Source organism: Antechinus flavipes, chromosome 2, assembly GCF_016432865.1.
Source record: "Antechinus flavipes isolate AdamAnt ecotype Samford, QLD, Australia chromosome 2, AdamAnt_v2, whole genome shotgun sequence".
Classification (NCBI taxonomy): domain Eukaryota; kingdom Metazoa; phylum Chordata; class Mammalia; order Dasyuromorphia; family Dasyuridae; genus Antechinus; species Antechinus flavipes.
Genome location: NC_067399.1, coordinates 95,258,056 through 95,273,771, shown reverse-complemented (window position 1 = coordinate 95,273,771; position 15,716 = coordinate 95,258,056). Strand labels below are relative to the sequence as shown.

The 15,716-nt window shown below is 35.0% G+C and overlaps 1 protein-coding gene across 1 annotated transcript in view; it reads left to right on the top strand.

Annotated features, from left to right (window-relative positions):
- Positions 1–15,716, top strand: part of FSHR (follicle stimulating hormone receptor) — a 248,305-nt gene that overhangs the window by 146,083 nt on the left and 86,506 nt on the right. The window contains exon 3 of the mRNA XM_051975245.1: positions 11,802–11,876. Coding sequence (XP_051831205.1) covers positions 11,802–11,876 — 75 coding nt within the window. The remainder of the gene's footprint in view (positions 1–11,801; positions 11,877–15,716) is intronic.

Here is a 15,716-nt window from a genome sequence, read left to right as displayed (position 1 = left end):
TATCATTCATATATATATATCGTGTTTCCCTGATAATAAGACACTGTCTTATTATTTTTTTGGACAGAAAAACACCAGAGGGCTTATTTTCAGGGGAGGGCTTATTTTAATGAACATTGACAGCAATTTTAATAAACAGGTAAATGTGAACAAAAAAAAGTACCTTTATTCAATAATGATCATGTCATCTTCTTCAACAACATCGTCATAAGTGTCCATACCCTGAATTCCGTCCTGGATGTCTTACGCCTCTATTTCCTTCAGAAGAAGTGGACCCAATCTGTCATGTCCAGCAATATAGCTCTCTTTAAATGAACATGTCTTGTCCAGGTAACCTGCTTGTAGTGCCTTGGCGACACAGCTGTCAATAATTTTATCCCATGATTTCTTCACCCAAGTCACAACTTCTTGCAGACAGGGCTTCACAAAGTTTCCATGCTGATTTCTTTCCATTCTATTTTCAATGTAGTCATTGACTTCCATGCACAAATGGTCCTTGAATGGCTTGTTTATTGCAATATCAAGGGTCTGGAGATAGGCAGTCATTCCTGCAGAAATCATTACTTGATCTATTCTTCTCTCTGCAAGGAAGTTCTTCATTTCTTTAGCACGGTGACTGCTGGCTGAGTTCTTCTTTTATCTTCCATCATGCCCCCTGAGTTCTTTTTTTATCCTCCATCATGCCCCTTTTATCCTCCATCATGCCCCCTCACTCCCACTTACATACCGGGTTTTTATGTTGTCCTGCCTCAGCTCTCCTCCGCGGCACTGCTCTCAATGGCGCCAGCAAGCAAATCACTGGGGAAGAACAGGATGCTTTGATCCAGCAGTGTTTCTACTGGGCTTATACCCCAAAGAGATACTAAAGAAGGGAAAGGGACCTGTATGTGCCAAAATGTTTGTGGCAGCTCTGTTTGTAGTGGCTAGAAGCTGGAAAATGAATGGATGCCCATCAGTTGGAGAATGGTTGAGTAAACTGTGGTATATGAATGTTATGGAATATTATTGTTCTGTAAGGAATGACCAGCAGGATGAATACAGAGAGGACTGGCAAGACTTACATGAACTGATGCTAAGTGAAATGAGCAGAACCAGGAGATCATTATATACCTCAACAATGATATTGTTTGAGGATGTATTCTGATGGAAGTGGATCTCTTCGATAAAGAGAGCTAATTCAGTTTCAATTGATCAAAGATAGACAGAAGCAGCTACACCCAAAGAAAGAACACTGGGAAATGAATATAAACTGCTTGCATTTCTGTTTTTCTTCCTGGGTTATTTATACCTTCTGAATTCAATTCTCCCTGTGCAACAAGAAAACTGTTCGGTTCTGCACACATATATTGTATCTAGGATATACTGTAACCTATTCAACATGTAAAGGACTGCTTGCCATCTTGGGGAGGGGGTGGAGGGAGGGAGGGGAAAAATCAGAACAGAAGTGAATGCAAGGGATAATGCTGTAAAAAATTACCCTGGTATGGGTTCTATCAATAAAAAGTTATTAAAAAAAAAAAAAAAAAAAAAAAAAAAAAAGGAAGAACAGGATGACGCACTCACTGCTGCAGCTCTGATTGGATGCAGCTTGGAGCGTGTTTCACTGGGGGGGGGGGGGGGGGAGGAAGGGAGACGGTGCATACAGAGGGTACCATAATGTAGCGTGTAGTGCAGGGGATCACCTTCACTACAGTAGCAATCTCAATATGACTTATTTTCAGGGGAGGGCTTATTTTAGAGGAATCTTATACAGTAAGGGGAGGGCTTATTTTCGGGATAGGTCTTATTATCAGGGAAACACAGTATATATATATGTGTGTGTGTGTGTGTGTGTGTGTGTGTGTGTGTGTGTGTGTGTGATGCAAAACATAATTCCATATTAGTTATGCTGTGAAAGAAAGTGGAGGTGAAATTAAACAATAAAAATAAAGTAAAAGAAAAAGTATGTTTCAGTCTGTGGAGTTTATCAGATCTCTATCTGGAAGAAAATAACATTTTTCATTATAGGTTCTTTGGAATTTTAATTGCCTTGTCAGAGTACCTAATTCTTTCATAGTTGATCGTCCTTCCAATATTGTTGACATTCTATCCAATGTTCTCCTGGTTCTGTTCATTTCACTTTGCATCAGTTCACATAAGTATTCACAGATGTTTTTTGAAGCCATCACCCTCATTATTTCTTAGGGCACAATACTATTCCATCACAATCATATACCACAATTCATTCAGCCATCCCCCAATGAATGTACATTTCCAGTTCTTTGCCACCACATAAAAAGAGTTGCTCTAAATATTTTTTGTACATATAGATCCTTTTCCCATTTTCTTGATCTCCTTAGGATAAAGACCAGGTAATTGATGAATTAAAGGGTATGCATGGTTTTATAGCCCTTACAGCAGTAAGGAATACTTCTCCAGAATGATTAAACTAGTTGAAACCTCCACCAACATTGCATAAGTGTCAACAATTTTTCCACATCACCAAGAAGGTATATATACATATATATACACAAAGCTGTCTGAGCCAGTTAAAGTCTCTTCACCACACTCCTGAACCAAGATTTTGTGTCCTGTTAGCTAATCTGACAGACATGGGGTGGTAGTATATGAGAGTTGTTTTCATTTGCATTTTCTTAATCAATAGTAATGTAGAGCATTTCTTCAAGTGACTATAATTAGTTTTTATTTCTTCTTAGGAAAACTTCTTGTTTATATCATTTGACCATTTATCAATTGTGGAATGACTCATTTTTTTTTAATTGGTTCAATTTCCTACATGTTTGAGAAATGAGATCTTTATCAAAGAAGCTGGCTATAAATTTTTCCCCAGTTTGCTATTTTCCTTCCAATTTTGGCTGCATTAGTTTTGTTTGTGCACAATGTTTTTTTTTTTTTTTTTCATGGAATCAAAATTATCCAGTTAACTATGTATGATCTTCTCTACTTCTTGCTTGGTCATAAATGCTTCCCTTCTTCATAGGTCTTCCAGGTACATTTTTTCATGCTCTTCTAATTGACTTACTAGTATCACTTAATTTCTAAATCATTTTATCCATTTTGACTTTATCTTGGCATAAATTGCTTTCCAATTTTCTCAGCAATTTTTGTCAAATGTTACATTTTTATCCCAAAAGCTTGGTTCTTTTATCAGACTAAATCATTATGATCCTTTACAATTGTGTATTGTGTACCTAATCTATTCCACTGATTTACTACTCTATTTTTAAGCTATTAATTTTTCCTTTATAACTCTCATTAATTTTCTATTTTTTTCTCTTGTGCTTTCTTTTTGTCTATAAGGTTATGCTTAACTCTTTTTTTTATTGTATTTCCTTTCTTCCAGAAATTCTAGTTGAGCTTATATCCAAGCTGTGTTTTCTTCTAAGTTTCTGTCTAGTATATCTCTATCCACATAATAACTCTTTATGATAATTTTAAAATTCTTAACTAAAGTGAATTAATTTTTAATTATGAATTTTAATTTGTGTTAGGATCAAGCTCAGGACACTTTTAGAAGGAATGGATGCAACTTGTTTAGTCCTATTTTGTGTTTTTGGGGACCTGCTGCTACTTTCCTTGGTCTTGAGTACTAGGTCATTATAAAGTTCTCAGAGGAAACTCAGGCTATTGAACTACCTTTTCCAGTGAACCTCCAAAGCTGTCTGAGCCAGTTAAAGTCTGTTCACCACACTCCTGAACCAAGATTTGTAAGCAGCTGATCCAATTTTGAATCTAGATAATAAAACTTGTAAGTTTGCCTCTAGTTGGAGATTTAGTAAACTACTTTTGGCCCTAATCATCTTCAACTAACTCAGAAACTTTGAAGACTCAGAATGACAAAACTGAAGGCTCAACATTGGTTTGAGCTCCTCACCTTAAGATGTACAACTTCAGATTAGGCTGAACACTGGAACAGATAATCCACACCAGGGTTGAAACATACAACAGCCATTGTTCACTTTCCTTCCTTCATGTTTCTTGTCCAGTACACAGTCTCAGATACACAATCATTCCTGGCCCAGGTTCATAACCTTTAGATTCAGGTTCAAGGTCATCTAAATCATTCATTATTTTCCAGGAGAGCAATTTGACACCTAGATATGTTAAATAACCTCCCCAAGGTGTCATAGCTAATTGGTGACAGTACTGAGACTAAAACCCAGATCTCCTAACCCAGTCAAGTCTCTTTCATTATTATATGTACTAGATGTAATAATCTTGAAGTCTCTATTGATTCATTTTATTTGGCTCCTTTTTTCTTTGGGCTTTTTCTTTCTGTATAACATAGAAAATTTTTCTCTTTCACAAACATGGAGAAATAGCAAAATAATTGGAAGAAAGGGGTTTTAAATCTTTGCTTTCATCAACCTAAAAATGAAATTTTACCCGCAAATGAGCTTTTACCTTTTACCTCTTTTTCTCTGTTGACTTGAAAATACAGGCTATTGGGTCAAAGAGCAGGTACAAGTTTATTGATGCTCTACAGTTCTCCATGAGTATGCACTTTTAAGATTCGGCCTTTTTATTTCAAAATTACCTTCAAATTACCTGAAAGTGAAAAATCCCTTACTAACAACAATATGGGAAAGCCTCTTTCAAGTTATCTTGCTTTTATGATGTTGCACTTAAGAGTGGTGTAAATGTTCCGATAAGCAAAGTTATTTTTATAATCCTGATTCTCAATTACCATCACTGACTGCTTGGGTGATTATAAAAGGATTCCAAACCTCTTCCTGCAGACCTAGTTATAACTCACAGGGGCTTTCAGCCCATTTACAGATTGACGGCCTGTTGGGGAATACTTAGAAGGAATTTTCCTTTCATTCTAGAGGACCAGCCCCCAATGATTCAGCCAGCAGTTTTATTGTGTATTTCATGTGGTGCTTGGGGTGGATTTGACAGGGCTTAATAGGAGGAGAGGGTTTCTCTTTTCTACCATCTCTACCGGAATAGCATGACAACCTTCCAAGTTAATACATTCCAAGGCTCCTCCTTCCTAGGATAATAAATGTTCGACTTCCCAAACCATCCAAAGAACAAATCTGACATGTAATAAATAAGTTATGGCTTGGGAGGAGGGGCATTTCTGTCCTCTGGGGAAAAAATGTAATGTCCTCTTTCTCCTCACAGGACTACCCCCAAAGTTTCCAGTTTTTGGTGGGTAGGTTAATGTTTTTTCGGTTTACCAGTGCCATCTGTTGGAGAGTTCCCAGAAGTGATACAGTCTAAATTTCAGAATTATGTAACAGAATGTCAGTGTTAGGAGTTGTTAGAGATTACCTTTTTCATCTCTTTCATTTTATGTAGGAAAAAATATATATGTGTGGAGAGTGAAGAGATATCACTAGGTAAGGGAAACCATGAGTGGGGAAAGGAAATGATCCCCTATCTTTAATAAGGGTTGTTATGTGAAAGAAAGATTAAATATTCTTTGTGACTCCAAAGAGGAGAATTAGGATCAGGGAGGGAAAAAATGACAAGGAGACAGATTTCAGGTCAGTGTAGAGAAGGATTTCCCAAATTAGAGATCTCTCAAAATGCCTCACTGACATTATAGTCTCACTGCCTGTAAGGTACAGAGCTCCCTGTTGTTGTAAGAGTTCAGGAAATATATATATGCTTATGTCAGGGACATTGCAAAGTATATTTATACATAAAACAAAATGATGTCCAAAATTCTTTACAATGGCAAGGTTCTGGAAAGATTACCTCACAACTAAGAAGCAGCAGAGCTGCACCTAGAAACCTGGTCACCCAACTCTCAGCTCGACATATATCCCATATTTCTTTGGACTTCATCATGAAGAACATAAAATGGAGAATCTTTTTGGAAGAATTCTATTTGCAAACATTTGCTTTCCTTTTCAGGGGCATTTTTCTTTCTTGGTCAGGTCCCTCTTTAACAATGAATTGCCAAATTAATTTTAAGTATTTTTAGAACACAAATGTATATGGTGATCAGTTCATCTATCCAAAATATAAGCCAGAAATAAGTTACTCTTAGTATAACTATATCCTAGATAATGACCAGAAATAATATAAATCTATTGATATCACTAGGAATAACCTTCAAAGATTTCTCTTTTACTTTTCTTATGTTTTTTTTTTTCTGTTCTCTATTGCTTTAAATATTTGAACACATTTCTCCTCATGTTTAAATTATCCTACAGAATTTTCCTGGTATTTGATAGATCCAAATTATCAGATATTCCAGTAGAAGCAAGGTTCAAACAACAGGCTAATGTCTCCTGGAATCCAGTTTTCATACTTTCATGATTCTGTGATCTCAGTAACCTGGGTTTTCTCTTCAATTCTACAGATTTCAACCCAATCCTGTCTTTTCATCCTATGCAACTATTGTCCATTTTCTCCTTTAAATCCTCCCCAGAGGATTTATTCAGCATGCTTGGGGACATCTCTAGACTCTTGACCCTGCCAGCATACCAGCGGAATAGAGGAACCATCTACCATCTTTCATCCATACTACAGAATCAGCCCACCTCCTTTTCCAGGCATACATCTCTCTAGTATCATGTTTAAAATGGACGCGAACAGCAAAAGTAACAACAAAGGGAAGGAAATACAAAGTTTCTGTCCCCACTATATACTTTCTTCTACTCAACTTTGTTGGAAATATGCTACAGCCTACTCACATCCTCCATATATCTCTCACACCTGAAAGGGGATAATTGATGATTATTTGACTTTGGAAAGAATTCCCTAGCGACCTCCCCACTCCAAAATACCAGAAATGACTCCCTACTTTCTAGTGTGAGCTATTTAATGTGCAGAGTGAATCACTAAAAACATAGACTCATAGTCTTAGGGGCAATCATATCTCAACTGGGTATTTAAACCCCAAACCTTGATAATTTCACTAAGCTACTGAATTCAAAAGCAACACTTTGATTACCTACACCATTGAGGTATGTACTTTTAGTGCTCTCACTGGACTTCTCTTTCCCTCCCTTTAGTACATTCCCTTAGCTTTTAGATTTCTTCTTAGCACTTCAGCTGTTTTCCAGTCTGGGTGACAGTGCTCCTTTCTAAGCCAATTTAAATTAATTCTGCCTGTAAGATTTCCTGAAACACTCTCAGCTGCTGCATTAAAACTGCATGGGCTCCTTCCCCAATACACCTAATAATAGCACTTTTCATTTCCAAGTCACTTTATAAACATTAACTAATTAAGTTGCCCAGTCTCTTCATGAGGTCTGAGCCTCTGAGTAGTGGACTCTCTTCTCCTTATATTCCAAGTTACTCCCTAAGAATAAATGAGGGCCCTGCAGTGATATGTTAACTCTTTCAAGTTGTGGTGATGTTTCCTCTGATTATTAGAGGGGAGAAATTTGCTAAGATCACATATTATAAGTACCAATTTTTTTTTAATTCTTGTGAAATGGAAAGTTCATGAAATAGCTACTTCCATGGAGAGGTCTCTGGAGATAAAAATGAGGAACATAGAACAAAAAAAATGTCATACAGTTACGATTCATAGAAGAGGAATCTAGAAGGAGATCTCATGCTGAGAGCATTCAGAGAAGATGAGGTTGAGGAAGGAGGATTGAGAAGGCTTTGGTAATTGGTCCTTAGCCTTAGAGACCAATGCCAATCCAAGAAATGAATTAAAGAGTCTGTTTTAATTTTGAAGGCCCCTTGGTACAAATTAGCCAGAAGAATTTTCTTCAAGCAGATCAACCAGGAATATGAAGGGTCATTTAAAGAAAAAAAAGGGGAAAATAGAGTAAGACAGAAAATGAGATAGAGGATATATCAGAGATCTTGTACCTTTCCATCTTCCAAAGAAGGATGTGGGAAGCATAATTTTTGAAACCTGAAGAGTAGGCAACTTATATGGGTAAATAGAAAAGATTCTGTCATTTTGGAGAGGGCAATCCAAGAAGCATACTCTCCAGATTCTCCCCCCATAGGCATAGGATAAGGATTCATAAGAAATATCAGACCGGGGAATTGAAGGAGACAAGTATTTTCTCCAGACTCTAGGTTCCCATAACAAAAATTAAGGGTAAAAGAAATAAAAGAGTAAAAAGAAAATGAGTCAGGGAAATAGCTAGGAGAGAGCTTTGGCCACCATTTCCTAATACCTGGTAGCAGGAGATAATATGGATAATATGTGTATAGTATACATACACACACACTTAGTTGCATAAAAATCTTTCTTTCCTAATAGGGAAATAGGAGAGGAGGAAGATAAAAGAAAGGGGGTATGAGAAAAGGAGGATGGATTAAGGAAGGCAGTTAAAAAGAAAACATATTTTGAGGAGTGATAAGATAAAAAGAAAAAGAGAAAAAGAAACAAGAAAATGAAATCAAGGGAAAATATAGTTATTGATAACTGTGAATGTGAATGCATTGAGCTCACCTATAAAATGGAAGTGGATAGCAGAAAAAATTGGAAATCACAATCAAATAATTTGTCATTTAAAAGAGATACAGAGAAAATTAAAATAAAGAACAAGAGCAGAATCTAATATGCTTCTGCTACAATAAAAAAAAATAAACAGAAAAGAAAGACAGCAATAACAGTCATAATCTGAAACAAAGCAAAATTTAAAAATAGACTTAATTTAAAGACAATTGTGGAATCTCTATTTTGTCATGAACAAGAAGTATCAAAAATACAGCAAGATTCTCTTAAAAAGATCATGTATCTCAAATATATAGAAAATTGAATAATTTTTTAAAAATAAGAGCCATTCCTCAGTTAATAAATGGTCAAAGAATATGAATGGGCAGATTTCAAAAGAAAAAATCAAAATTATAGTCATACAAAAATGCTCTAAATTACTACCCATCCAAGAAATGCAAATTAAAACTCATCAATAAGTACCATCTTACACCTATCAGAAATGACAAATGTTGGAGGTGATGAAGAAAAACAGTACATTAATGAATTGTTGGTGGAGTAGTAAACTGGCCCCAGCATTTTAGAGAACAACTTAGAATTATACCCAAAGGGCTATAAAGCTTCATGCTCAATAATACCATTAACTAGGTCTGTATCTCAAGGAGGTCAAAGAAAAAGGAAAAACATTTATATCTCTTTTTACGGTGGCAAAGAATTTAAAATCAAAGGGAAGTTCTTCCATTGGGGAATGGTTAAACAAGCTGGGATGGAGTATTGTTTTACTATAAGAAATGATGAGTGGAGTGGTTTCAGGAAAATCATGGCAAGATATGTATAAACTGATGCAAAGTGAAATGAGAAGTGGGAGATCATTGTGCACAGTAACAGCAATGTTATAATTATAATCAGCTGTGAGAGTTAACTACAATACAGTCAATACAATGATTCAAACCAATTCCAAAGGACTCATTATAAAAAGAAATACTATCAACCTCCAAAAGAATAATTAACTCTGAGTGTCAGTTGAAGTATAATTTTCTCACTTTCTTTATTTTTTAGTAATATGGAAATGTTTGCCATGATTGCTCATGTATCATTAATATATCACTTGCCTTATCAGTGAGTTGCGTTATCTGATTACCTTATCAGTGAGGTGGTGGAGGGAAGCAGAGAATTTGAAACTCAAAATTCAAAAAGAATGTTTAAAATAAATAAAACAGTTTTTAAAAATACACACACAAAAACATAGGCAAAAGTTTGCTAGAAGCTATAATGCAGAAATAAAGAGATAACACATTCTATTTAAACTCATGTCCCTGAGATACCAGAAACATTCTAGACACTTTAAAATGTATTGAATAATAAGGATTATAATGAGGATATTCAAAAAGAGATTATGTTGTCAATTAGGACCCCACCTGACCTTTGATGCATACAACCCAATATAAAAGGGCACTGGTGGGTATAATACTATCTCTTGAAATCTCTCTCAGACTGTATCTCATGCTATGACATTCTCCTTTGGTCAGCCCTTTATGGGGAGTGTCCCAGAATTTTTCTTCTACTGAGGTTGATGGGGAAAGGGAATAAGGAGAAGAAAATAAGCTAGCACTATGCTAAGTATTTTACAAATATTATTTCCTTTGATCCTCAAAACAACCTGAAAGGCAAGCACTTTATTATATCTTTGTTGCCATTCAGAAACGGAAGCAGAGTTTAAGCAACTTGACTAGGGTCACACAGCTAATAAAACCAGATTTCAAGTAAGATTTTTCTGACTGTAGAACTAGCACGCTGTACATTGTACCATTTAAATTCTTGATGTGCATTACCCAATCAGAAAATGACTCACAAACTCCATCCTATTAGGAAAACTCTTCTCCCTTTGTTATATCATTTATTTTGTTTAACATTGATTCATCTCTAATTCAAGGAGATATAGTTTATTATTGAATTCAGAAAACTAGAAATAAGTAAGGCAAATTACATCAATGGATGATTAAAGGAAGTACTTATTAATCATATATTGTTGCAAAACACTGAGCTAAAGAATGGGGACACAAACCCTGCTTTCAAAGAGTTCACATTCTAATATTGGAAATAACATGGAAGGGTATCAGTTTTTAAGTCAGATGGAAAGGTCCAATTATCCTCAGGGTATAGTGGCAAAGCAAGATGGCAATTCCTCTTCTCTGATGTCATTTCAACTGGAAAAAATGATAAAGGTTTCTTTTGTTGAAGTGTTTAATAGAGCTAAGAACTCTGGTGGAAAGAATTTTTTTTCCAGTAACTGTGATTGAGACACCTTCAGGAGTATTTCCAGACTATATCTCCATAGTAACTGCTTTTCAAATTTGCTGGAGACACTAGATTATTATTCTTGATTCAGGGTCTTAGGTTATCTCCATCATGGTCTAGAAGGAGTTAGCAGTAAGATAGTGACAGTAGTTAAGATAATGCATGTTACCTCTTGTCTTTCTCTCAGGTTGCCTTGTTGGCTGGTTCACCTGGCTTATGAATGTCAGATGATTGGCAGTTAGTGGGGATGACTAGTCTCTTCCAAAAGAGTTCCCCAAATGTGAGGACTAAGATGGAAGTAGAGCCAATGGTCTAGGAGGTACCACCACTTCTATAATTCCTGTGCCTTTCTGTCTGCTAGTAACAAATGGTCAGGGGTGCCAGTCAGGATGAGGAGGGTAGACTCCAATCATTACATTAATTTTTCTCCTTATCTATTTCTCTATTTCCCAAAGGTCCAGTTGTAATATTTCTTTTTTTCAGTTGCAATATTTCATAATAATATCTTTAACCCAATTAAAACATTTTCTGTGGCCCCTTCTCCCTTTACACTGAAAATAACACATACCACAGGTAACCCATATTGTTTTGTTTTGTTCATGTTCTCCCTTCTACCAAAATATCTTCCCCATCTTCTATATCTAAATCCTACTCATCCTTCAAAGCTCAGATCAAAAACCCATCTTTAAAAAGTTGTCCATAATAGATTCATTTGTATTACAGAAGAGATTCCTGATTGAAAGTTCTAAGTCTTGGATTCTCTGATCCTGGCTCTGTTGTTAAGCAGCTTTATGATATTCAATATTAAGTGAACTATTAACCTCTTTGGGCCTCAGTTTCCTTATCTGTAAAAACAAGGGCCAGATTGGATTCTTAATAATATCTTTTTTATATCAAATATTTAAAGATTCTTTGATCTTTCATTTGCTTATACATTGCCTAGGAATTATTTTCTAATTATGCCTCCCACACAATGAGACATTACATAAATTCTATGTATGATCTCTCCACCTAAACTATAAACTTCTTAGAGATAAGAACTATGGCTTTTTCATTACCCCAAGATATCTAACAGATTTTTAATAAATATTTTTGTAATTTAATTTAATCTAATCAAACATCTCTTTATCCACAGAGAAATCTCTCAAAATGATGCCTTAGAGGTAATAGAAGCTGACGTATTCTCCAACTTACCAAAGTTACATGAAATGTAAGTAAGAAAAATGGTGGCCACTTCTTACTCTAAATAATAAGGGGAGTTTGTATACGCTACTTACAATGCATTATTCCTTTCTTCTCCACTGGCTGACCCCAACTTTCACATATTCTACTACATTAAAGAATGCCTCACAGGTATTTCAAGAGAAGCAAAAATGAAATGTGCAAAGTGAGTTTTATCTATAAAAAGGTAACACAAACATTATTTCAAGTGTTATCATTTCCTATCCATATTCCATTACTAGTCTTAAGTACTTGCCTAAAGACCACCATGAAAATAATTAAAGCTCTACAAGAAGTTTGGCCGCTAAGGTTAAGGTTGTAGAGAAATTATATGAAGAAATTTATAAGATATCTCATGTTAAATCAACATATATTTTGATGCTTGATGACTAACTCAAAGGCATAGAAAGTAAGAATGGGAAGTGTAATATTCTCTTTTTTAAATCATAATCATTCTCTGGAAGCATATTTCTTGCAAGGCTTCTGGAGGCAGCCTTTGTCTTAGTTCAGTGTAATAATCACCTCAAATGTAGCCAAGAGTTAAAGTCCACTCTTTTATTGTTTCCTTTTAATTCTTGTCTCTTTTCCTGGGGCCCAGTTAGCTTTAATAGAGACTTATCTCTCTCCTTGGTTCCAAGACCTCTTGCTGCTAGTCCTTTACCTCTCCAGTTTCAGCCTTTACCTTCCTCTGAATCCAAAAGCCTCCAGAACATAGGTAGAATACGGAATGAATCTGACTCCTCCTCTGAGAGTGGGATTGTGGGAGTTGTGACTTATGAATCTTCTCCACTGAATCCTGACTTGCGAATCTCCCACAAGTCTCTAGTTGGCTTGTGGGAGCTCCTTATATATGATCTCTTAAAGGTGTGAACTCTAACATGTGAGCTAATGTGTGAACTCTCCCAAAGGTGTAAACTCCAAAGGTGTGAACCAAGTACATAAGCATTGTTTCTATCAATTCCAGTGACCTAGCACCCTGTTTCAAGTTCTGGCCCATAACAGGAAGAAAAACATTGTAAACTGGAATCTGAAAAGGAAGAAAAACCAAAGACTTGGAGATTACAAGGAAGCTTCATATCTTTATATTAAAAACCACTTCCTTAAGAAAAGAATTGGTATTTGCTGGTCATGATAATTAGCAAATAAAATTGCAAAAGAATAAAAAAGAGATAGATTAATTTTAACAGGCAGAAAAAGACTTGTTACTGATGTGGAAGTTATCCATGAATCAGCTTTCTATGTAGTTAAAATACTGACTTCTTAAGGCTTAGACAAGAATCAGTACAAAGCAAGAATAATAACATGAGAAACCTATTCCCTAAATTCAATCTTAAACTATTTAATTGAATAACTGACAATCCAAAATAGTAAAGGGATAACAGAAATGACAGAAGTATACCCTATAATAATTTTATGAAGACATTTAACCAATGTAAATTAATTGCCCACAGCAATAAGAACAAAAGAGTCCAGATAGTGTGCTAGTAAGCAATCATTTGACTAAGTTGCCAAACAGAGATGGCTGCCAAAAACAACACCACATTAGACTATAAAATAGTTTGCAAAAAATCTTTAAAAGAATACTAATGAATGATTATAAACAGTATCACTGAATAACTCCGAGATGTACTAAATGGTTAAAAAAATTTTAAAGAAAACTTGTAAGCATTATCATTTCAAAGGCAGTTGAGGACAAAAATGAAAAGAAAACAACAAACAAAAGAAAGATGGAAAATATTTGTAAATATATATGTGTATGTATGTTTATGTATGTGAGTTTTTATTTTTATATACATGCATATATACATGGGGAAAGAATTTGAAATATAAATACATATCAATTATGTAGAAAACAATAGACCTATGCCAGTCACACTACACACAGTCCCTGAAGTGTTTGTAGGGAAGATAAAAATGACAAAGAGAAAAAAAGTAGTCAGATTGATACAATTATATATAGAGAAAAGCAAATCGTGCTGGAAGTGACATCATTTTGAAGGAGGGAATATTATTCAAGGTTTTTGAAGGAAGGGAAGATACCAAAGGTATGGAGGAATTTAAAACTTCATTAACACTTTAAAAAAGAGGGAGGACAAAGAGAATATTAATCTCTACCTACCTATATATCTACTTTTCCATTTATACAAACTCTTCATAAGATTTATCTAGACATGAATAAAAGATATCTTTTTGAAGGAGTAGGGAACAATCAAGCATTTGAGAAGGATGTTCAACGACTTTACCATTTCACAACTAAATGAAAGATATAGAGAATCAAAGACTCTGCTTAGCATATAAGTCTATAAATTATGAAAAAGTAAAACTGCTGCTTTCCAGGCTCCTTTTTAAATAAGGTATTTTCAATCTGTACATTAAAATCATTCAAGATTCCTTGTAGCATATAGTAACAGAAACATCTCTGTGCAATAACGCTATGATCATAAACATTTGGTGTTATATATGGATACATACAGAGAGATGTATGATCACCAAATGTGTTCAATATTATGACAGGAGATCCAGGGCAAAGTCAAAGATAAAGACAGATTCTCCATGGATGGTAAGGTATTTCAAAAATTTCTGTTCATGGATGTTCATGTTCTGCTTTCATCAAGCCCCAGAAGGCTATAATACTTCCTGGAAAAGATCTCCAATTGCTCAAAAGGATTTTAGCCTGACAAAGAAAAATTTTCTTTTGCCAAAAATACAACTTGCATATAGATAGACAACCTATAGAACTTGTTCATCAATATTTATGATTGGGACATACAGTACATATAAATAATGAGATAGACCAAGAGTTGAACAACAGAACAATGACTGGATTGTTTTGGGGATATTGCAAAACTTTTTTAATGATACCCAACATCTCATGAAAGTGAAGATCCATATTTTTAATACTAACATTGTACTAGTGCTGCTGAATAATAGTGAAACATGGACTATAACGATCACTGAAGAATTAAAAATCAGTTTCACACAGAGAGCAATGGAGAATCACATGGTAGGTGTGAATAAGCTGCTTAGCACAGCGCCTGGAACATAGTAGGTGCTAAATAAATGTTTATTGATTGACTGATTGAATATAACTAAAAAGGAACTTTCAAGAGCAGGAGTGAAAGATGATGTCAGGTAATTCTATGACAAGGAACAAAGATGAAGTGGTTATGTATTTGAGAGGAAAGAATGATAATAGCCATCATTTTCCACTGGCATCCTTTCCTTAGGGTAAAAAGTGAAGAGGAATAGGATGCTTTATGTATAAAGTGTGTCTAGAAGAAAATTGATCATGTTTAAAAGGAGGAGATTTTATTTTGCTGGTTTATTTGTTGACTTTTCTGGCATAAAAGTAGTAGGCATCTCCATTAATACAACGTTTTAAACTGTTTTTATCTTGATACTGTCTTGGTAGAGTATGAAAGAAAGGGGGAAAAAAAGAAGAGGATGAGAAAAGGGAAAAGCAGGAAAATTAAAAGATTGAAGGGAATTATTTCTAACAAAACTGGTTAGCATTTTTTAAATCCTCCTTTATATTTTAGCTTAATTTGTCCCTGATTTAATCAGTGTCAGAACTCCTAACTGAGATAGAGAACATAACCCATTTCTATTTTTATATCCTTTCCAAGTTTTGCCCATGTCTTCTACAAATTCTTCTCAAAGGCTCTATCCAGACTCCTTGAGGGCTTCTAGATCTTTTAATATTCTGAGGACGGAATGGACAATACAGATTGTTCTGTTATTCTTTTGCTCTCGCTATATTATCTAACCTACCTCTCTTTGTGGTCATTAACAACAAAACAACAAGAGCTAATATTTGTTTCTACTTAGT